The sequence below is a fragment of the Arachis stenosperma genome, chromosome 8 (assembly GCF_014773155.1).
Source record: "Arachis stenosperma cultivar V10309 chromosome 8, arast.V10309.gnm1.PFL2, whole genome shotgun sequence".
Lineage (NCBI taxonomy): Eukaryota > Viridiplantae > Streptophyta > Magnoliopsida > Fabales > Fabaceae > Arachis > Arachis stenosperma.
The window spans coordinates 53382165-53405949 of record NC_080384.1 but is presented as its reverse complement, the minus strand read 5'-3'; the positions used below and the strand labels follow the sequence as shown (position 1 = coordinate 53405949).

Genomic DNA, 23785 nt, shown 5'->3' with positions numbered 1-23785 from the left:
ATATCTAAATTTCATTTAAAAATTTGTTACTAACTAATGAATTGTTACCTGTACAAATCAGTAAGTTTTATCATTTTTATTTATTTATTGCTTGAAATGGGCCTAGATCCAAATTCTATGAAAAAAAGGAGGCCCAATTTAATATTGGGCCAAAGCGAGCACAAGACCAGAAACTAAAGAAAACCAGATAAAACGTTTCCAACCGAAAAAAAAAAAAACAAAACGTTTCTTAACATTTGTGTTTTGAACTGAGCAGACCAAATAGAGAGATACATGCTATTATTCCATGGCAGCTCACAGCAACCGCCGCGTGACGCTGCTATGCCGCCCAACCAAACACCTCAGCTCAGGATCCGATCCGAAAACATACTGGCTCGTCGGATCCCCCTTCTTACCGCCGCTCACCGTCGCATCCCTCCTTCTCCGCCTCTCCTCCGATGATCTCCACAAAGAATCAGGTTTTCCTTCTCTCTCTCTCTCTCTCTCTCTCTCTCTCTCAATTTCAAATCTTAAATTCACTTCAACTTTTTCTCTGTCTCGCGTTTTGGAATTCGTAAACAGCGGAGCTTCGGACATTGATTCCTAAAGGCTTTGAAGTAATTGGAGCGCTTGCTTACGGAGCCGACGCCGACGCCGACGCTCAAGCGGCAGTTCATGCTGCTCGCAGACTGAGGAAGCTTCTATACGGTGAAGAGGAAGGGGATAATCGACCGGTGATCGGAGCTGTCACCGCCGGTTCCGGCGAGCTGAAATTTTTCGTGTCGGAGAGTGGAAAATCGAATAGCCTCGAAGAGGTTGATTCAGTTGTTGAAGAAGAACATTCGGAGAAGTATGTGTGGGAGAATGGTTGCTTGGTTCGTTGTGAGCTTCCGATCAAGTTGCCAGTATATTATCCTCTCAAGAATACGAGTGGTTAGCTTTATTCAATTTTTTGTTTCTTCTAATCTCTAAGTGTTCGTTTGGATTGGTGTTAATTTTGCTTTGCATGTTCTGCTGGGGTTGCATTTTGAAATTAACTTCAATCAATTTATTGTTTTTGCATTGTCATATAATGAAGCAATCTAGGGATTGGAAATTGGGGTTTGTGAGCGAGTAGCGTTAATTGATAATACTTTGATGATGGAAGTTATAGAGCACAGGACTTATGAGATACAATGAAAACTTTAGCTCCAAGTAAGTTAATTTGAGTTGCAAGATGCCTTACAACTAAGAACATATGTGTGCGTCCGCATGTACGCGAGTAATAGAGAAATGTGAGCGGGGAAGAGTAGTGGATTATTTTGATTAGGTAAAGTCATTTTTGAGATAAAGGAAGAAATTGGGTATGTCTTAGTAGTGTGGCATTCCTAGGTTATCTATATGATAGATGCATGCTTAACTACTTTCTAAATGCAAATTTCTCAGATGTTGAGAAAGCATTTGTGAGGGCAATTGAAGCTGTTGTTGCTAAGTTAAGAGATTCACAGGCTGTGTACATGTTAGAGGCATTAAACAAGACCTCTATGGATCTACCTGCACCCATTGTAATTCGGGGTGGGCATTTAGACTTTCGTGCAGACCTCTCCAACATCCGGCCTTTGGCTGAGGGTGGTGATAATTTTGATGTGAATTCTCTACCGTGTTCATACTTTTCTGTCATCAGTAAAGGATCGTCAGCATTTTCTGTGGAGGTAAAATTGTTGATTATGATATTCTTCGTTTTAATTGTTTAATTGCTGCTGATGTTATATGATAGTATTTGTGATTTATTTTTAGTGGTTATTTATTTTTTTTGGCCTGCTACCATGAATCATGCGCATTGTGAATTTGTGAAATGACTTCAATCATCCATTTTGTGATATTTTCTTCTTCTTAGAATGCAGATACCATCCAAGTTAGTGTTCTCTTTAACAGCTTAGGGCCATCATCAGCGTCTGCTGTGCCTGTTGCAGAGTACATTCCAGGTCAGGAATCAGGAGTTTGGGTCAAATTGATGTCCTATATCCTATATGTTAGCATGTTTTTTTTTTTGGTATTTTTTTAACTGAAGTTGAATTATTACCTTCAGCCCAGGATGAAGCCAGGCTCCTTGTTGTGGATATTAAACTAGATGTACTCTGCTATGCTTCTAAGAAGCTACCCTTGAGGCATGCAGTTTCAAGATTAATCATCCCTGGTTTAGCTGATCAGTTAAATGCATTGCAGAATTCAATGTTGCCTAACCTTTTGGGACAACACCCTCAGGTGAGGCAATGCATTCATATAGGCAGCTTGGTTTTTCATTCCACCTTGAGTCTAAACATTTCGCAAGAACATATTCCTATGGTTAATGGATGTAGAGGTACATATTCATTTTTCTGTCCTGTATGATGCACCAGGATTATGTGTAATTGTGCTTGTCTGACTTTTTCATAAGATTTCATTAGAAATTGGTTTTATTGTTTTGGAATGGTTTATGAGCTCTAAATAAGGTCATGACAATGATTAATGGGTTACCGGATTCTCATTTATTTATGAGTGATGATGCCCCACCCAGTGGGATAAGGTTTTGTTATTGTTGTTGTTTGTATGAGTGATGACAGCATTAGTAATTGCATATTTGGATATATATGTATAAGTGCTAAGAGATACCAATGTGTCTGAAATTTCCCAACAGATATTATGTTATAGTAGATCAAGATATGATTAAAAAAAACAGATCTTTCTTCTGCAAATGCTTGTCTGTGCTAGTGGGATATTTCAGATGCAATTTATGAAAGAATATTGATATTGATTTTACTTTTGTGGATAATACGTCAACATAATTTCTGGTTTTCTTTTTATAGTTATCTATTTTGCTAATTTTTATACTTCAAAATTTTATTTTCACGTGTATTTAATACATACTTTTCTTTTTTATTGACTAACAAGTTTTTTTGAGTTGTCAGATAAAACCTTATCACTTCAGTCCTCCTCATGTTCTGCATCCAATTACTGTTTTCTATGAACTGAGTTTCGGGGAGACAGAAATGAAGCAAGGTATGCTTCTGTAATCTGGCATGGATAGGATATTTCTTTTAACATTTACCTGTCTCTTTTAGAAAATACTATCACAAGGCTATTTTGTCTGCTGTTGTTAAGTTTCATAGAAGAATTTATGTATTCTATCTCCAGACTTTTCCTGTTTATCATTATGATCTTATCATGCATCTCTGTTATATGAAATATTTTACTCTCTGCAGTTGAAGTTAGGAGATCCTTACACACAAGGTTGGGATTACCTTTTGATCGACCCCTTCTGAGAATTGCTAACGCCTTGGATTTTTCAAAATTGAAAAATGGTGGTCTTGGCTCTCAACAAAAGGGTAATAAGTAGATCTAATTTATTTATTTATTTTGTAATGCTTTATAGGTACTGAGAATTATGATTGCATCTGCATTTCCATTGTTTATTTTTTAGTAATAACTCCTATACTTTCCTCTGTTTTATGCCTTCAGTTACTTAATATTCTTTTCGTAATATTAGGTTCAACTTTACTCAGGGATGTACACATTGGGATTCCAAACAGTGGGGGTAAGTGCTATTTTGCTCTGTGTCTCAATGTAATTTTTCTCGACTCATCTGAAAATGTTATGGTTTATGCAGTTTCTGGGGGAAGTGTTTCTCTTGTTCAAGGTTCCTATGAATACTTTCATTATCTTCAGGATGGTTTTAATGATTCGGTAATTTCCATCTTTCTGCTTCCCAATGGTTTTGAAATTACATGTCTTCTTTTTCATGTTGGCCTTTATTGCAATGACATAACCAAATACACTCCATTTGTAATTGCTGAGTAACTGGTTTTAAATTATCAGACAAAGATAATCTGGTCTTATGCAGTTGTAAATCACTTCTTGAAATTGAATATAATTAAAGCAAAATGGCTCTTAACTCTATTTCTTTGTAGTATCACAAATTAAATCACTTACTTTGATTTTATAGGGATGGGGTTGTGCTTATCGCTCTCTCCAGACTATCATTTCATGGTTCAGACTCCAAAACTACTCATCTATAGAAGTTCCTTCTCATAGGTATTTTCAGTTTGCCTCATCTTAAGGATGGATTTTGTTACTAGGGGATATGTCATTTCATTCTAATATTTCTTAGAAGTAATTTAATCTTAGCTTATTTCCGTATTTTCTCTTCAGGTTTAAAATTATACTGCACTTTATTTTTTTCGGTTTGATGTAGTAGTAAATATATATCATTGAAGAGATTTTATAAATCCACTATTCCAGCCAAAATTCATTCATATCACATAAAAATCTTGGCATGTCATACTTGTGCGAATGATTCAGACTGACAAAGATGCAACCTTTCTCAGAGAAATACAGCAGTCACTTGTGGAGATTGGTGATAAAGATCCTTCTTTTGTTGGGACACGGGATTGGATTGGTGCCATTGAGTTGAGCTTTGTTTTGGACAAACTTCTTGGCGTAAGTATTCTCCTTATTACAGTATTTGGTAACATTAACCTTTAGGTTAATTAAACGGTAATTGGTTAAACGTTAACCTTTGGTTTTTCTGTTCCAACTGGACAACATATGCTGAGCCCTAGGCAAAGAAGGCTATCTAGATACTTGATCTGATCTGAACAGAGTGCAAACCTTTTTTTTTTTGTTTCCTCTTTCTAAATCACCTATTTGGGTTCTAGATAAATTATTTGACTTGACCAGGTTGTTTTCTTTCTGAAACAGGTCACATGCAAAGTGATCAACGTTAGATCCGGAGCTGAGCTTCCAGAAAAATGTCGAGAGCTAGCATTGCACTTTGAGACCCAAGGAACACCTATTATGATTGGTTAGTCAATGATATACTTTTATACTTTCCATCTGTCATTCATCTACAACATTTCCCAAAATGATTGGCTTAAATTCCAAAATATATATTTTTTCAGTTGCATATTCGCTTCAATGATTTGTCTTTTGCTCTCTGATATTTTCAGAATGAGTTGCTCTTAACCCTCTACCATCTAAATGCAGGTGGTGGTGTACTTGCATATACACTCTTGGGAGTGGATTACAATGAAGCAAGTGGAGATTGCGCGTTTTTAATACTCGATCCACACTATACAGGCACAGATGATCTGAAAAAGATCGTTAATGGTGGATGGTGTGGGTGGAAGAAAGCTGTTGATAGCAAGGGAAAGAATTTCTTCTTGCATGATAAGTTTTATAATCTCCTTCTACCACAGAGGCCCAACATGGTTTGATAGGATCATTTTCATGGAGGGTAACAGTTCCTAGTTTGTACCAATTTTCTTGCAATGGAATGGTAGTTTTTCATGGTTGGAATTTGATAGTTCAGTTAATTAGTTGACTCACTTTTGGGTTGGTGTTTGTAACTGGCATTCTGTGACTGTAGTCTATAATATAGGATTTACCGCTGTTATCTATTTGAGTTACTTGGACAAGTAAATGATGCGAGCAAAGGGTATTCCAAGATAATTAGAGTATTATTTTATCATTTTATTAACCTTTTTACTTTAGAGGAATTTGATCCCTCAACTATAATAGTTAATTTTTGTAATAATAATTCTTTTAAAAGTTTTGTAGTTTAATATATTAGTGCTTTCGTTAAGAATTAAGTTGACTAATAAAAAAGGGTTACTGTGAAAATTTCTAACCAGCTGAGGGTTTTGACTATGGAAATATTAGTTGATAGTATAAAGGTTGTTTTTGGGTTATATTTATTGTTCCTTCTTATTTTTATCAAACATTAAATTATTTAATATTTTAAAAGATCAAAGATATTGTGGCAAATGTTTTTGTGTTAGAAATTGATATGTTAAAAATAAAAATGAGTAGGACTCAATTTGGATTATTGTTATTATTATTATTTTGATATCTTACACAAAAAGTGAATTTATTATATGCCATCATTTTATATGAAATTTCTTAATTTTACATAGAAATGAAAGTTTTTAATTTTTTCTTAGAATAAATGAAGTTAATAGCTTAATTGTGTTCAGTAATAAAGATTTAGAATAATAAGTAGAGAATGGATATTATAATGTTTATCTTAATAATATTATTTTTTTAAATCTTATAAATGTATTAACCTACAACGTAATAAAATTATGTGTGAATTAAAATTATTAAAAATAAGATTAGCATTTTCATTTTATGCAGGGAAAATGCTAGTTTGTTCCTTATATATATTTTTTAAGTCAAAATAATTTTTTTCATATAAAAAATATGAGCTAAACCATATTTATTATTAATTATAAAACTATTTTTGTTTGGTTAAAATTTGGTGAGAAAATAAGGATAATAGAGTAGGAAATATCTTGCTCCCAAAAGTTCATTAGCAACGAAAAAGGTAAAAGTTAAAACCGAAGAAAACGCGAAACCTAACAGAAAGAAGAGAAGACCGTGGTCGTTGTCAACAGAAGGCAGAGAAAAGAGTTCTCAGTGAAGCATGAAAATGGCGGAACAAATCGAAGCAAAGGTCGCAGCAACTCCACCACCACCACCACCAACAACCGAAGCTGCAGAGATTCCTTCTAGCTCCAATTCCAAGGGTCTTAACCCTACCAAGCTCGTTGTTCTCGCTGACCTCAACGATCCTCCTGAAGCTGCCGACGACGACGACCCCCTCCCTCTCCCCCTCCACCATAATCTCCCTCCTCCTCCACCGCCACCACCGCTTCCGCCGCCTCCAATCACCAGGTTTCCTTTCTTCTTCAATTTCTGTTACTTAAGTGTCATGTTTCTTGTGGCTTTCCCAGTATACCGAACGAAACAGATAATCTTCGAATTCTTTGTAATTAATTTAAAACTAGCTGTTTCTTCGGAGTATGTAGGGTTTTCCGTTTTCTTCATTCCGTTGCAGCGTTGAGTTGTTTGTTTCTGAGCTTGTAGTGTGGGGGAACCAGAGCTCTCAGTTATGACTTCTGAGTTATGAGTGCCACTTAGCAAGGTTATCAAATTCGCAGGTCTAAGTAAACTTGTGGAGCTCACCTAAACTCGACTCATAGACTGGCACGAGTTTAACTGCTATTCTTCTTAACAAAGAATATATATCATACATAAGATATATATATTTACTCAAATCTAGACTTTCAAAATTAACAATTCTAACCACAAAACACATAATAAACTAAAATAGTAATAGGAGTTATAATAAGTACTTTAGTAGATTCAAATCATCAATAATTATGCAATAAGTACTTATAATTAAGCATTATAGGACTCTAAGCCCCAACATAGAACACATACAAATACAATCAATGCATCACATAGTAGATAACATAAATGAAATACGACAATCAACAATTAAACAATCAAGATCAACCTGCAATATTAATTCCATTGTCTATCGGTTGGAGGCAGAGTAAATGAGATGAGTGGAAGTGTGGGTGGAAACGGTGCAGAGAAGAGTGGGTATGAGTCAATGTGTGAGTAGTGAAGGTTAGGGTGGTTCTGATTTAGTGTTTTTTCTTAAGGCGAAACGGCACCGTTTTTGACCTAAAACAGGGCAAAATTTAAACTTGCAAACTTGTTCCTAGACTGGCGAGTTTGAGTGAGTCTATTCAAGTGAAGCCGAGTCAACTCGATTCTACTACCTAAAAACTGTATGAGTTTGCGAGTTAACTCGCGAGTTTGACAACAACGTAGGGAATTGGCTAACAAGTGAAAGTGCCCTAAGGCACTTTGTTACAGGTATTAAAAGAGTAACTTGTGATGTTTTTAATGCATTTAATAAATTGTAAATATAAAAGACTAAATTATATTATGAAAATTTCCCCCATTCAGAAGTTAGAACAGAAGAAGCAATGGAACCTAGTGCTGCAAAATGGAAAAACACATCCTTTTTAGTAATGCTAAATGTGTTTCTGTCATATGTCGTGATTTTTTGTAATGAATCTCTAGGGTGGCAAATGATGAAAACAGCCAAGACAAGAGTTTGTTGTCCAAAGAAAATGATACAGTTGAAGGTGAAGGTAAAAAGTTGAACAAATTGGGGAAATCTCGCTCCAGACTTAGCAAGACAGATTCTTCTCTTGACTGTGGAGCTGATGCAGATGGTGATCAACATGTTCAGGGGGCTACTTCCTCTCGGGAGGAAAAAGTTAGCAGCATGAAAACTGTGAGTTTGCTTTGGAATAGTCAAACATTATCACCTCTTCATGTAAATTATCCTGCTTCTAAAACCACAAATTGATTTTCATTTGCACGAGGAAAACGCTTTTATATATTGGCTTTGTTAGTTACTTTTCCTTGCTGCTGATAAGTTCTCTCTCTCTCTCTCTCTCTCTCTCTCTCTCTCTCTCTCTCTCTCTCTCTCGGAGTAAAGTTGAAGGCTGATACCCAAAACTGTAGTCTTTACATAGTAGCTTTAAATAGTAGCACTTTATTACTTTATTGATAAAAATGTTATGGTGTTTATTCTTATCGTTCTTGTTGATTTTGTTTCATTACTTAGAAACCATACCATATTCACGCTTGTAGGGCTTGGTTCATGTTGCAAGAAAGATGCCCAAGAATGCTCATGCTCATTTTATTCTTGGCTTGATGTACCAAAGATTAAGCCAACCTCAAAAGGTAGTGCCTTAAGATTCATCCTTTATAATTTGACACATAGTTTTTTCTCGTTGGGTTATTAAAATTTCTTCAGGCTATATTAGCTTATGAGAAGGCTGCCGAGATCTTACTCAAGCCTGAGGCTGAGATTGACAGGCCAGAGTTGCTTTCGTTAGTTCAGATTCATCACGCACAGGTAGAGTAATCTTAATTTGATAAATTAATGATTCAAATCTTTCTGTCCATTGACATGATTTATAATCCTTATAGTGCCTGATACTAGAAAGTTCATCAGAAAATAGTTCAGATAAAGAACTTGAACCTCATGAACTCGAAGAAGTTCTCTCTAAACTCAAAGAGTCAATGCAGTCAGATATCAGACAGGCAGCTTTATGGAATACACTAGGTTTTATTCTTCTTAAGAGTGGCCGTGTGCAGGTATGAATACCTTGGTTTCTATCTAAATGTTTTAATATTCTCTAGGCACATATGATATTTCAGTTTCATCTTCAGTACCTCTTAACCTGATACCACTAACTCTGCTCTATGCATAAACCATTGTGCTGGTGTAGAGTGCTATCACAGTTTTGTCATCATTGTTGGCCATTGCACCTGAGAACTATGATTGCTTGGGGAACCTTGGGATAGCTTATCTTCAAAGGTTAGTTTGAATGGTAATTAGCTCTTCTTCTTCAATCCTGAATCGATGTATTCTGATAGTGTCACTTTCCGGGAAAAAAAAAAGCTTTATTTACTCTTATATGCGGAGGGGCTGATTCTAGGTTTTAAACCTTATTTGTTACTTTTCGAAAAAAGAAAAAAGAAGCTTTTATTTACTCTTATATGCGGAGGGGCTTATTCTAGGTTTTAAACCTTATTTGTTTTTGAATGAGTAGTTTTAACTGAGAAAATTTAGAAGAGGAAACTGCCACATCTTGACATCTATGCACTAGTGGCTGTTGCTTTCCTAATTGAGATCTTTTGTTGTGTTCTGGTGACACTCCAACATGCTTTTATCTTGAATATTGCATTGAATTATTTGGAAGTTAACAATACTTTTGTTACTTTAGCTGACAAATGGTTTACAAGTTTCTAATCCTTTCATATGTTATCTAAATACTGTCAATATCTATTTTGTTTTCCAGTGGGAATTTGGAATTATCTGCAAAATGTTTCCAGGAGCTCATCCTGAAGGATCAAAACCACCCTGCAGCTTTAGTAAATTATTCTTCCCTACTTTTGTGTAAACATGCTTCAGTCGTAGCAGGTAGTCTCTTCTGTGCACTAATTTTTGTGGATTTTGCACTGTTTTGCCATTTATGATCAAGTGGTTGAAGAAATTTATTTCTTACGGTTATTAATCGCAAAAAACTTTATAGGTGCTGGTGCCAGTGCTGCTGAAGATGCTTTGGCAGATCGTGCTATGGCTATTCATGTTGCTAAGGAATGTTTGTTATCTGCAATTAAAGTGGATGGCAAATCAGCCCATATATGGGCAAATCTTGCAACTGCATTTTCTCTGAGTGGTGATCATCGAACATCCAGCAAGTGCTTGGAGAAGGTGCTAATGGTTCCTTGCTACAGTCATATATAGAATATAGTTGAGTCTATTCATTGATTTTCTGGTCCTTGTTCTTAGGCTCTTAGCTAGTCTGTTTTCTCATAAAATGTCTGTTCCAGTTTGGCTTGTGTCAATGTCAATTTCTGCCTTATTATGTTTTGATGATAAACTTTTTGGGAAATTTTGCTAATTTTTCCATCCTTTCGGTTGTCATTGCTTTGTAGGCAGCAAAACTGGAACCCAATTGCATGTCTACTCGATATGCTGTTGCTATCCATCGAATAAAGGAGGCAGAAAGATCTCAAGATCCTAGTGAACTGCTTTCATGCGCTGGAAATGAGATGGCTTCTATAATAAGGGATGGTGATTCATCACTGGTTGAGCTTCCAATAGCATGGGCTGGGCTTGCCTTGGTTCACAAATCTCAGCATGAGATAGCAGCCTCATATGATAGTGAACTTCATGAGTTGATGGAAGTTGAAGAGTGCACTGTTAGCAGTTTAAAGCAGGTAGTTTATTGCTTTATTTTAGTTTCCGAATTCCATTTCCAGGATGAGGTGCAGTTGTCACACAGGAGATGATGTTTGCAAAGATTACTCAAAATGTCATAATAATTCAATGTCTTTATATATGATTTGATGGATATAATATATTTTTCTTACATTATGTTGGGGTGTCATGCTTTTCCAACCAGGCTATAGCAGAAGATCCAGATGACCCTATGCAGTGGATTCAACTTGGCCTCCATAGTCTTTGCGCTCGGCAATTCAAAACATCACAGAAGTACCTCAAAGCTGCTGTTGCCTGTGACAAGGACTGCAGCTATGCTTGGTCTAACCTAGGTATTCTCTCTCACTCTCTTACCAGAAATTTTCGCATCTAGATAGAATGACATACCAAAAAGTGACGCCAACGAATAAAAGGAAATAGAGGGAGCTCTTTATACCTTTTGGTGTAGCCAACTGTCTCTTTCCATCAAAGAACTATTATCCTTTTATCATTTGTTCTTATTGGTCAAACTTCCATGTATAGGTGTTTCCCTTCAACTATCAGAGGAACGGTTACATGCCGAAGAAGTATATAAGAAAGCTTTGTCTTTAGCAACTACCGAACAAGCACATGCGATATTATCCAACTTGGGGATTCTCTACCGCTATCAAAGACAATACCAACGAGCTAAGGCTATGTTTTCAAAGTCACTTGAACTTCAACCTGGATATGCCCCTGCATTCAACAACCTGGGTCTTGTGTTTGTAGCTGAGAGTCTTTTGGAAGAAGCCAAGTATTGTTTTGAAAAAGCCCTTCAATCAGACCCTTTGCTTGATGCAGCCAAGTCCAACTTGGTTAAGGTGATTTCCATGTCAAACTTGTGTAGAGACCTCTCTTCATGCCACGTTAAAGAATGATATGTACCATTTGAGGGAAAAAAAATGAGCAATTGAGTATAGTGTGCTTCTTGCTCACCCCCAAGTATGTAATTATATATAGACTATAGTCACTTAATTGAGTGCAATAATTGGCGCAAAGCAACTTAGGATGGTCAAAAAAGGGGAAAAGAAAGATACGAGAGAAAACATATCCATTTCTCATCATTATGAGCTCAAATGTTAAGCCTTGAGGAGAAATATTGAGTTTGTAATTGTATTATTTATAAATTAAATGGATCGTGAGCCTTAATGTAAATAGTAGAGTTAATATTTATCGAATGTTTTTAAAATTAGTAGTTAAGGAAACCGGGGGGGGGGGGGGGGTCAGGGGAGATTGTGTAAAATATTATTAATAAAATTTGAGTGTTTTGTTATTGTTTTATTTTTAGGGTTATTTTTAATAGTTTCCCTTTTTTTTGGGTAATTGAAAGATGCTGGTGGATAGTTAGGGTGATGTATAAAAGCTATGGATGTTGAATAAATGGGCCTGAAATATGAGACTTACAATGATAACCTTTTATGTCCAATTCTTGTTTCATCCTTCAAAGCTTCAACAAATTTGTTGGATTCCACGTGGAGATTGCTCGTATGCCTCAGCCTAATCTTGCTGACATGCCACCAAAACCAAAATCTGTGTTCCAAGTTTGAACCTTTGACACTTTAACGGCCCCACCATTACCAATTTACAACCATATAACTTCTAACCAATTTTTGAGGATGTTATGCAATTGCAAGCACAAGAATTGAAGAAGTTGCAACAATGGCAGCACTAACCACCATAATCTCTACCTCCTCCTCTTCTTCACTCTTAACAAAAACACAACATAGCCTCCTCAAACACAACAAAGACCATGATCATGTTCCTGTTCCATCATCATCTTTCATGGGCACCCCAACAACAATTTCCCTTAAGTCAACAAGACCAAGAACAGTGGGAATTGTTAGTGTTTCTTCTTTTAGAGTGAGCTGTTCAGCTGCTTCTTCTTCTTCCACTGTTGTTCCCTCTGCTCTTCTCTTTGACTGTGATGGAGTTCTTGTTGACACTGAGAAAGATGGCCACCGCATTTCTTTCAATGAAACCTTCCAAGAGGTACTTTATATTGCTTTGCACTACTTCGAATATTTTATCTTTCTAGCTTGGAATACATTTATAAATATTTTGAATGCTATATCCACATTAAAAATAAGCTACCAAATCAATCACTATACAGATACATGTGTTATTTCACACATTTTTAAGGTATATTTTATATTCTAACATGTATTCTATACAGATGACTGATTTGGTGATTGATTTTTTCTGTAAACGTAGCATGGTTGTAAATATTTTTAAGAATGTGAGAACTTCAACAAATAACGATGGTGCCTTATTGATTGGGAAATGCAGAAAGAGCTAGGTGTGACCTGGGATGTGGACTTGTATGGAGAACTGCTCAAAATTGGAGGTGGAAAAGAAAGGTACATATATTTTTCTTTCCCCCTCAATTCAAAATTTTATTGGAAAGCATGCCATTGTCATTGTTGAATTCCTTATTTGATTGAATATGGAACTATGCAACTGATGATGTAGCTTTCTTTTAATGTTAGGATGACAGCATACTTTAACAAGACAGGTTGGCCGGCGAATGCCCCGACAGGCGAACAAGAAAGAAAAGATTTCATAGCTTCACTCCACAAGCGGAAGACGGAGCTATTCATGGCTCTCATTGAGAAAAAGCTGTTGCCTCTTCGTCCAGGTGTTGCAAAGTTGGTTACTATCTGTTCTTTTTATCTTATTTACCAAACCCTGGTTTCTGTTTTAGATATAAAAAGTTAACAACTTTTCTTAGTCTCTAATAAACAGCTTAACTATCTGGTTAATTTGTTTCTTAGCATGGTGTCTAACTGGTTATAGGAGTTCATATTTGTTGCTCCTATTCTGCATATAAAGTAATAAAACTATATTATGAGACATGCTTTTAGATTTGATCTTACCTCATGCTTTATATTTATGTTGCAAGATTGGAAGTGTATGGTTTATGGTGTTAGGATAAGCTTTTGAAACTTCAAAAAAACAAAAAAGAAGGTATATTCAATATAAACCGTAAATTCTGAATCGAAAGAAAATATCTACTTGCTTCTAGTAAAACACAGAAAACAGATTTTTTTTTCCCCAGATTATGCTTATATATATAAGCCAACTCAAACTTAAGAAGTACTTGTATTTTTCTTTGAAATAATATCCATTATCAAGATACACTAAATATGTGTGCCTTTTCTTATTATATGTGTCTTCTTATCAAACATGTAGGCTTATTGATCAGGCTTTAAGCCAAGGAGTTAATGTAGCAGTGTGCAGCACTTCTAATGAGAAGGCGGTAAGCATAATTAGTTACACAATTCCTTAAATAATTTTCTTTTGTCTCGATTCAACTATCGGAATCTGCCAATCTGGGTTCATAAGATATAGATATATAGATTCAGTTCTTAATAGAATTAGGGCTTGTTTGGGTGAGCTTCTAAGAAAAGATCTTTTTCCGAGTTATCTTTTTTTAAAAGATCTTATAGAGAAGTAAAAGTAATTTTATGTTTGGATATCTCATGTAAAAAGGTCTTTTTATCTATCAATTATGTTTGGGTATAACAATATAAAAGTACTTTTTTGTTTATTTATTACATGAAAAACATCTTTTTTTTAAGGAAAAAAGATCTTTTAAAAAAAGATGTAAATTACAGCTTCTCAAAAAAGATCTTTTTTTGATTTTACTAGTGCTTTTACTTTTACTACTAGAAATTTGCCAAACACGTTAAAAAATAAAAAAAGATCTTTTTTCATTGAAAAAAGATCTTTTTTTAACAAAATAATGGCGCCCAAACATGCACTTAACCTTATTGTTTTGTAATGACATTGCTGTATAATTGTAGCAATGCATCTAATTTGTGCTATACAATTGGATTTGAATTATGATGTATGTCATTTTCTTATGGTTCAATCTATACCTTTTGATTCCGTTAATGCATGATATACCAAGTTCAACATAGTAATCTCATCCAATAGACCTAAACTTTGAGTTGCTTTTAGGTCTCTGCAATAGTATCATTCTTGCTAGGGCCTGAGAGAGCAGAAAAGATAAAGATATTTGCTGGAGATGTTGTTCCCCGGAAAAAGCCAGATCCGGTAAGACATTTTTATCCTTCTAATGTTAATTTGCTGGATTTCGATGTCACGGCATAACTCGAGAAATTATGCATTCATTCATTATAAGTGATTGAATGTACTACATGGCAAGATCTTATCAGCTAATTGCATTTCACTCTTCCTATAACAGGCAATATATCTCTTAGCCGCTAGCACTCTCGGCGTTGAACCTTCAAGGTACCTCACAATGCTTGGTTATAAATTTAGGGTAAAATTGTTGTTCATATAAGATGTCATAACATTTTGATATTCTTGGCAAGGTTCTATAAATCAGTTTGAACTGTTAGGAAAATTTTGCAAATAGTCCCTCGATGCGTTGTTTGTCTTTAGAGATCAACAAGCACTGAAGTGTGTCTTACACTGCAACTTCAGATTGTTGATCTCCTATGAATATTTTTAGGATTCTATATCATTACTCCTTTTAATAATTTTCAAATAGTCCTTCTTTGTCTTTCGATTTTTCGGCACGTCACGTGTCTTACTCTCTTACACAACAACTTCGTTGCTTGTAATCACTCATTTGTTTTATTTTCATTGGTATCTCACATTTGAATATGAAATGCCATTTTTTTCCACAGATGTGTTGTGGTTGAGGACAGTGCCATAGGCCTAGCAGCTGCAAAAGGAGCAGGGATGAAGTGTATAATAACAAAGAGCGGGTAAAATTTTCTCTAATGACAATGGGAAAAAACTACTTTATGTTCTTCAAAATTTCTACTTGTTTGATAGAAATGTTGGATATCATGAAAGTTTCTATTTCAATGAGAGCATATACTAAAATGCATTTATTTCTTTATTCTACAACTTTCATATCCAATTGAATTTTTCTTTTATATGGTTGTTTAATTAGTTGATATGAAAAATAGTTATTTCTGTTAATAAAGTATTGTTTTAGTCCCTAACATTTGGATTAAGCCATAATTTCATCTCTAACATTACCTATTCTTATCTCAAGTGTCTTATTTCGTCCTATTTTAACTTCTGCCCATTTTTTTTTCTTTCAAGAATACTCTTTAAATCGTAATATTGTTAGTGGTAATAGTGGTGGTTGTAGTGATTTGAAAGTGAAAGTGGTAGAAGAATAAGAAAAACAAGATAATAATAGAGGGAAAATGGTATTTTGGGAAGAAGAAAGTTTTAATTTTAACCAGAGGACAAAAATGTAATGAAATAAAAGGTTTGGGACAAAAATACTACATTTTAAACGTTAAGTACAAAATTGAGATTCTACTAAAACATTAAAGACTAAAATAGTACTTTACTCTATTTTTCTTTTTTGCTAATGTAATATTACATTTATATGATTGACTTTCTGGTTAAAACTTTTTAACACTAACAATGCTGCATTATCTTAGTTTTCCACTAACTCTCTCTCTCTAAATTGTAGCTATACAAAAGATGAAGATTTCTTAAATGCAGATGCTGTGTTTGACTTCATTGGTGATCCTCCTGAGGAGAGATTTGATTTAGCATTCTGTGGAAGCCTCCTTGAGAAGCAATTTGTGAGCTAGATAGATGGCAAACAAACTAGATATTTCAGTTCAATGCTCTTAGGATTTTGTTCAACTCTACTTTGCTTATGTGTATCAGTGCCCAATTTCTTTTTTCTTTTTTTTCTTTTTTTTTTCTTTTTTTCATGTTTTCATTCCTACCTTTTCAAATCAATGATGAAAAGATCACCATTTGGTTGTATAAAGAAGCTTTAACCATAAGAGAAATGTTATTTTAATATCTAAATTCATGTCTATTTTGTTAACTTTGATTGACATTCTTATTTCCACCCTTGGATTTGATTTGGTGTCCATAAACATGTTACTTTTTGCAAGTTCAAAAATTGTAACTCTAACATCAAAGAAGATTCACTCTTGATAAGTTAAATATTATTCTCAAAAGAAATGATGTTATTTGATCCATATAGTATATTTTATTAGCAAAGACAATTTATTATTAATGATAAAAGAAAATAAATAAAAGATCCCAAAGAGTTTAACTAACATGTGCTCTAAGAAAATATAATAAATTTATAATTAATGAAAAATTCTAATTGTTTTTATTTAATTAATATAAAATAAATACATTAAAAATATAATTTTTTATATTTTTAATAAATTTTTTTTTTTATAATCTTAACATGTATTTTTTTTATCCAAATTAATCTCTAAGGTTTTTAAAATATGCAAAATAGTCCGCAAGATTTGTTTTCCTTGGACAATTCGGTCTTCTCCGTTATTCCCTAACGGTGAAATGGTGGAACAAAGAAAGGAAACAACCTACAAAGTACAAAGTGTGTAAAAAGTAAAATTACAAGGGCCAATAAGAAGCTACTATTGGATAGTGATGATGAAATACATTTAATACATGTTTAAAAATATACAGAGAAAAAGATAAATCAATTATTGGTAAATGAATTATAACTCAAATGACATAATTTTTTTATACTTACATAAAAATTTAAATATTTACGAACTAAAAAGTTAAGAATCGATTTATCATTTTATCAAATATATTATAATTATTTACTTTAATTGTGCACACTCATAAAATACCAATTAAATATGATCTAAACATATAAACAAAAAATTCTTCACATACTCAGAAAATACATTTTTTTTTCTTTCTACTTTTTAGAAATTCAAATATAAGGATTTTTTTTAAAAATGATTATATTTTAGTTAGAATCTAAATATAAATTAATTTTGATATAATTAATTATATAAGTTTTTCCAAACATACCTTCGAATCCATACCAATAAAATTTTAAATTTCAAATAATAATAATAATTTGAATTTAATTTTGACATACCAACAATGTAAATATTTTTATACAATTGTTTAATTATATCTATTTTTTAAATAACTATTCACATAATTAATATAAAAAATAATTATTTTTACTCATATAATATTATTTAATTAGATACATGTGTAAAAATTAAATTCTATAATAATAATAATAATAAAAAGGAAAAGAGTGGGAAAAAAGTTTTTAAAAATAAATAAAATAATGAACCTAAAAAACAGCACTATTTGTTAGTAGTTGTTACCTTGTTACACTCAGAACTGAGAACAAAACACTGTGAACTGAAAAAGAGTGTTTGATTTCAAATCGATGAACGAAGAAGAGTAGAAGAAAGAACGAAGTGAAGAAGATGAAACGTTTCTTCCAGGTTATCAACAAAGACTCCGATGGTTCATGCAAGAAGCCCAAAGAGGAAGGAAATTACGATAATGCCACTGACACTGACACTCAGAAGAAAAAGGAGCCATTGAAGTTCGTTACTTGGAACGCCAACAGCTTCTACCTCCGCGTCAAGAACAACTTCCCTGAGCTATGCAAATTCGTCACTTCCTTTGATCCTGACGTCATTGCAATTCAGGTCCCAAATACACTTTCAATTTTTTTTTTCTTGTTAAATCTGTGTGGAGAGGATCATGGATTAGGTTATTGTGTTGGTTTTTTAGCTCTTCATGAGAATGCCTATGACGTGTTTGTTTTATTGTTTTTAAGAAAAATGCAGTTTTTATTTTTTCAATTGAAAGTTATATATAAAAGAAATTAGGGTGTATAGCTAAATCCTTAAAAATTGAAAGATACAGTTTTTATTTATTAGTCTTTTTCTTTGAAGATAGAAAGTGTAGTTTCTGAGAAATGCTATATTATCAATGTTTTTTCCTCCTAACTTAAGCATATGAACCCTGTCTTATAAATAACTTGTTTCTGTGGAAGGCAAATAATTGAAGGGGTTTCACATAAGCATGAAAATGATTCTGCTTTAGTTGTAAATTGTCTCCATGACTTGTTCTGTTTTGTTGGGACTTGGGGAACATTCTTATGATTTTATAGTAAAATTGATGGTAAGAAATTAAGAATATTGAGTATTCTAACATCATATTGAGTATTCTAACATCAGATTTTCGATAGGAAGTGCGGATGCCTGCCGCTGGATCTAAGGGCACACCCAAAAATCAGGGAGAACTTAAGGATGATACAACCGCGTCCAGGGAAGAGAAGGCGGTACTTTTCTGTCATGTTATTTTGAGTCTCAGCATGCACTAGATTTCATGTATAACTTATGAGTTATGAGCCAATCCTTAGCACTATATATCTTTGACCTGCTGGCTTACTCGGGTTATTCTTAGTAGAGCCACAACTGTGAGGATTTGATAATAAAAATGATGATTCAAACAGGGTTTGACAATTTTTGTCTAGTGGAACTTTTTCATTATCTGAATGGTACTATAAGATTTTGATTTGTTATCTGACTTTGATAAAAAATGATGCAGGCATTGATGCGTGCACTTTCAGCTCCACCTTTTGGGAACTATCGTGTTTGGTGGTCTCTGGCAGATTCAAAGTATGCAGGGACAGCACTATTTGTGAAAAAATGCTTCAAACCAAAAAATGTCTTTTTCAATCTTGATAAAATAGGTATAATGACGTTAATTTTCTATCCTGCATTGATTTGCTCATCCTTATGATCAATTTTCAAAGAATTACTTTACCATAATATTATTATTACTACTTTCTTTTCTGAACGAAACAGAAAGAAAGAAATGAATTGAGAATCTAGAATTCTACTAAGGGTGAAGTTACAAGTACGAGTGCGGGGAGGGGGTTTGAAGATTTCAAGAATTACTGTTTAAAAGAATTTTCTTCCTCAGTTTCAAAATATAATTATCATGCCATTTTGAAATGCCTTTAATTGTTAGGAACTTGTCATATATCATTCAAACTTCCACTTTAGAGTTTTAATGAATTTTAGATGTTCTATGGGATAGTGAATTTTACTGGAACATATTTTCATTGCATTATATTCAATAAGTTTTCTTTAATGCTTATGGAAAACTTTTTTTGCTGCCAGCTTCAAAGCATGAACCAGATGGCAGAGTAATCTTGGTTGAATTCGAAACCCTTCGGTTGTTGAATACATATGTTCCAAATAATGGGTGGAAAGAGGAACCAAACTCATTTCAAAGGAGAAGAAAATGGGACAAAAGGGTTCTAGAATTTGTTACACAAAATTCAGACAAGCCTTTGATATGGTGTGGGGATCTAAATGTGAGGTAGCTAATCTCCATTTTCCTTTTGTCTCTGGCAGTATGAGATTAATCAATTCCAATCTCTTTGTTTGGTGGCATGCTTTTCATTCTTGTCGTTGTAGCTATGAAACAAGTTCAGCTCTTTGCCATGAAGAAAACTGAAATTCAAACAGTTTGAGAGGATAACTAATATTGATATTTTCTTTTCATTTGGTGCATCTATATGCATTATATGAACTTAATTCATTTAGGTTACACTTTTCCTGTGATTAACTTTTTAAATATTGTTTTCACACCAAAAAAAAAAACACTTAAATATAGTTTTACCTAACCCCAAACATCTTCCTCCCTATATTCATCTTGCATATCCTGAATTCTAGTAACTCTTATCGATGAATAATTTGGCCATTTCTATTTTACTATCTTACACCAGAGAATTATTTTGAGTGTTGCATGTCGTTTTTCAAGGAGTTTGATATATCATCCATATTTTTAATAATTCATCTATACTTTCATACTTTCAAACGAAGAGATTATATGTAAATCTCTCATAAATTCATTGTTGGCAGCCATGAAGAGATTGATGTGAGTCATCCAGAGTTTTTCAGTGCAGCGAAACAAAACGGCTATGTTCCTCCAAATAAAGAGGTCGAATCACTTTACTCTGAAGTTCCCTTTAAGATTGACTAATCTCTTTCGACTTTGAAGATTTATCTCCTAAACTCTTGATATCTTAGTCTGGATTTGGGATGATTTATATTCTAAGTTACATTGCCCTCTCACACAATTCATATGGTATAGGCTTAATTGGTAAATAATGTATAAACTTTTGCCACATTTTCCTAAAGTTTAACTTAATTATGAAGAGTGGGTGTAAAAGATATTGAACCCGTTAAGGACCTGTTCATATAAGCTCTGGTACAGTGTTAAGCATAAGTTTCCTTGAAGCTTAAAGTTCTTTTTCCTTAAAGCGCCACCAAATAGTGCAGTATAGTTTTCCATAATTTATATCTTAATTAAAATCCTGATGATTTGGCTTTTATCTTTTATGCAGGATTGTGGGCAGCCTGGCTTTACTTTATCTGAAAGAAGACGATTTGGTAACATCTTAAAAGAGTGAGTGACTTCACTGTTCTTTTTCATCGTTGTGTTCTTGTTTGCTATATCAGCATGGAAAATCCCATACCTCCCTTTGAACTTATTATCAACTTATCATTTGCTCATTGGATACTCTCAAGATTTGTTATATTTCATACCTGAATCAATCATAAGCTAGATTGTCAGGATCTAATTAGTAATATGGTTATTGTACAGTTATAAGAAATTTCATAGTAGAATTGCTAATTTAAGATAGTAGATTTCAGACTCAGGATTGGTTTTTTTTTTTTAACCCGTGTTTTGGTCTCCTACAGTCCATTAACTACTATATCAATTCAATAACTAAGAGTTTCATGCCTTCAGGGGACAGCTGGTAGATGCCTACAGATTTCTGCACAAGGACAAGGACATGGAACGAGGTTTCTCATGGTCCGGAAACCCAATAGGAAAGTAAGAAATTGAATCTATCTTCAGCTATATATCATTGCCGTTGATTCTCAGCATTATTGCTGGTTAAATGTGATGTTGAGTCAATGCACTTGAGTAATGTGAAGCACACTTTAGCTTTGGCCTGTTAGTCCTTACAATTGTTTCTCTTTGAAGGTATCGAGGAAAACGGATGCGAATAGACTATTTCCTAGTTTCAGAAAAACTCAAAGACAGGATCGTTGCATGCGAAATGCATGGACATGGAATAGAGTTACAAGGTAAGCTTTTCATTCATGGAATTGACACTACTTTTTGGCTGCATATTTGTCTAAACACTCCTCTTCATTCATGAAGGGAAATATGATTTGTATGGTTAAGGATATGTAATTATACTTAACTTTTGTTTCAAGGGCTAGATTATAACATTTTATTTAGTATAAGGATATGATTACAAATTTATGAACTATAAAGACCTAATTGAAAATTGAGTGTCACTGCACCTTACAAGTTTTACTTTTACTTCTTTCCATCTATACCTGGCATTACTTTTTTATCTCTGCAGGCTTTTATGGAAGTGATCACTGCCCTGTTACATTGGAGCTCTCTCCAAGTTCCAACACTCAAAATGAGAATCCAGAATGACAATTTCTTTGCTTCTTATTGGACAAAACCACTGCCTTCAAATTTTCTTTCTTCTCTCCATATTCAAATATTGAATATTTTGTTAATTAGGAAGTCATTGTAAACTTTGTGTCTATTCATGGAAATGCTTAATGTTATGGTATTGATTAGGTGCTTTATTAAGCTTTATCATGGTCTATTTGTTGATAACTACCCACATTAAGTGAAACACTAACTTCTAACAATGCTATTGCCACAAATGGCATTCACTTTATTAAGTAATTGGGGTCATCAATTTGGCCTTCTATATCAAAATTAATTTATTCGGTATGTGATGGTAGGCTACAAGTACATGTGCTAAACGAATTTTCTTATGTTCTAATCACTTTTCATTAGATGCTTTTATATTTCCTTGTACTTTTTATGAATAATCATAATACCATATATATAGTGTAATTACATAGTTTAGTTTATTTGTCAGAGTAAATTTTATCTACAAACGGAGAGAAACGTTTATGTTAAATTGAAGAAAATTTAACAAAAACATTTATGTTGGTGTTGAAAAACATATTAGTAGAAGTATTGGAGGAAGACAAACACTAGCATCAAAGACATATGGACAAAGACTAGAGGATATATACAAGTTCTAAATTATATGATATGTTGTTTTGAGCTTCCAAAATCCATAAGAGGAGAGCACTTCTACTTGTGATGATTTGGGCTCTTAAAGAAAAGTTTGTTCTCTTTGTTACCGAATCAAAACAAAATTATATGGAATAATAGTATATTAATAGTCAAATTCGTCCTTGAAAGATCATTTATTTTTTAAATTAGTTTTCAAATGATTTTTCAACAAGTGATCTCACAAATCAATTTTTTAATTATTGAGTTCTACCATATAAATTAAATAATAATAAAAATTATAATTTTAAAAAATTTAAAAGATTTAAATTTTAAAATAACTACTATATTATTTAATGAGATTTAAAATATTGAATTTTAAATATATAATCAACGATAATTTGATAAATTCGTTTAAATAAAAAAATTTCACTATAAAAAATTACAATTTAAAAATATAAAATTTTAAAATACAAATGACAAAATAACTTTCTAATAATTTAATTATTTTTATTATGTTTTATGTAAAAAAAATTGTTTATTAAGGTCTAAAAAATAATATTAAAATTAGTACTATAAAAAAATATTTCAAATTTAATATTATGAAAAAATATAAAAAAATTATATAAGGACTAATTTGATTAATTTTAAAATTTTAGAGATGAAAATGAATTACGTTTAAACTTTCAGGGACTATTTTAATTATAAATAACTTTTTTACATATCAAATGACATATGGCGTGCTAGATGTCGCTGACCTGACACATCATTATCTAACTAACGGAAAGATCAATTTGACTTACGTTTTATCTTTCAAGAATTAATATGTCTCAAAAAATCATTTGAGGATTAATTTAAAATTTGAGTGATCTTTCAAGAATGAATTTGGCTATTAACCCGAATAATATTATGTGAAAATTATATGGAAGTACATATATATACATATTTTAATATAACATTGTAATTTTAAGTATTTTTTAAAATTTTGAAAAATACATAATTTGGAGGGTCCGATTTATACCTTTAATTTTTTAATTTTTTTTAACACAAATCGGACGGTCCGATTTTTATATCTCTACAAATCAAACTATCCGATTTCTATTTCTCTAATTAAACAGTTACACATTTAAGAATCACATCCCAACAATCTACAATTCGAAAAAACAATATTATCACTTCAATATCAAAAACAAAAATTCCACAAATGAATGGTGAATTGGTGATGTCACTGTTATGTACCATAAAAAATAATTGGATTCGATCGTATAAAAAGATTAAGAAAAAAAA

The 23785-nt window shown here is 33.0% G+C and overlaps 4 protein-coding genes across 5 annotated transcripts; all 4 read left to right on the top strand.

Annotated features, from left to right (window-relative positions):
- Positions 1-234: 234 nt before the first annotated feature.
- LOC130943309 (probable Ufm1-specific protease) lies at positions 235-5584 on the top strand. 2 transcript variants are annotated; one of them, XM_057871133.1, is made up of 13 exons: positions 235-458; positions 562-912; positions 1405-1670; positions 1856-1943; positions 2048-2223; positions 2907-2997; positions 3201-3323; positions 3485-3532; positions 3605-3681; positions 3941-4029; positions 4323-4434; positions 4696-4798; positions 4981-5581. In XM_057871133.1, the coding sequence occupies exons 1-13, from the start codon at positions 287-289 to the stop codon at positions 5208-5210; spliced, it is 1926 nt and encodes a 641-aa protein (XP_057727116.1). In that variant the 5' UTR covers positions 235-286; the 3' UTR covers positions 5211-5581. The 2 variants fall into 2 exon arrangements, with proteins under 2 accessions (XP_057727116.1, XP_057727115.1); XM_057871132.1 differs by having other exon boundaries at positions 3485-3681; positions 4981-5584.
- A 755-nt stretch (positions 5585-6339) lies between these two features.
- LOC130946596 (probable UDP-N-acetylglucosamine--peptide N-acetylglucosaminyltransferase SPINDLY) lies at positions 6340-11801 on the top strand. The gene is made up of 11 exons (XM_057875391.1): positions 6340-6669; positions 7873-8089; positions 8452-8544; positions 8618-8719; positions 8794-8961; positions 9096-9184; positions 9669-9790; positions 9903-10084; positions 10309-10593; positions 10779-10926; positions 11117-11801. Exons 1-11 carry the CDS (start codon positions 6419-6421, stop codon positions 11488-11490), a joined length of 2031 nt encoding a protein of 676 aa, XP_057731374.1. The 5' UTR covers positions 6340-6418; the 3' UTR covers positions 11491-11801.
- Positions 11802-12200: 399 nt separating this feature from the next.
- Positions 12201-16445, top strand: LOC130944090 (CBBY-like protein). Its single transcript, XM_057872242.1, has 8 exons — positions 12201-12601; positions 12899-12969; positions 13099-13257; positions 13802-13868; positions 14573-14668; positions 14820-14866; positions 15268-15348; positions 16077-16445. The coding sequence occupies exons 1-8, from the start codon at positions 12272-12274 to the stop codon at positions 16198-16200; spliced, it is 975 nt and encodes a 324-aa protein (XP_057728225.1). The 5' UTR covers positions 12201-12271; the 3' UTR covers positions 16201-16445.
- Positions 16446-17742: 1297 nt separating this feature from the next.
- Positions 17743-22171, top strand: LOC130945057 (DNA-(apurinic or apyrimidinic site) endonuclease). The gene is made up of 9 exons (XM_057873715.1): positions 17743-18066; positions 18612-18704; positions 18974-19118; positions 19552-19753; positions 20299-20377; positions 20784-20845; positions 21191-21277; positions 21431-21534; positions 21819-22171. Exons 1-9 carry the CDS (start codon positions 17839-17841, stop codon positions 21896-21898), a joined length of 1080 nt encoding a protein of 359 aa, XP_057729698.1. The 5' UTR covers positions 17743-17838; the 3' UTR covers positions 21899-22171.
- The last annotated feature ends 1614 nt before the right edge of the window (positions 22172-23785 follow it).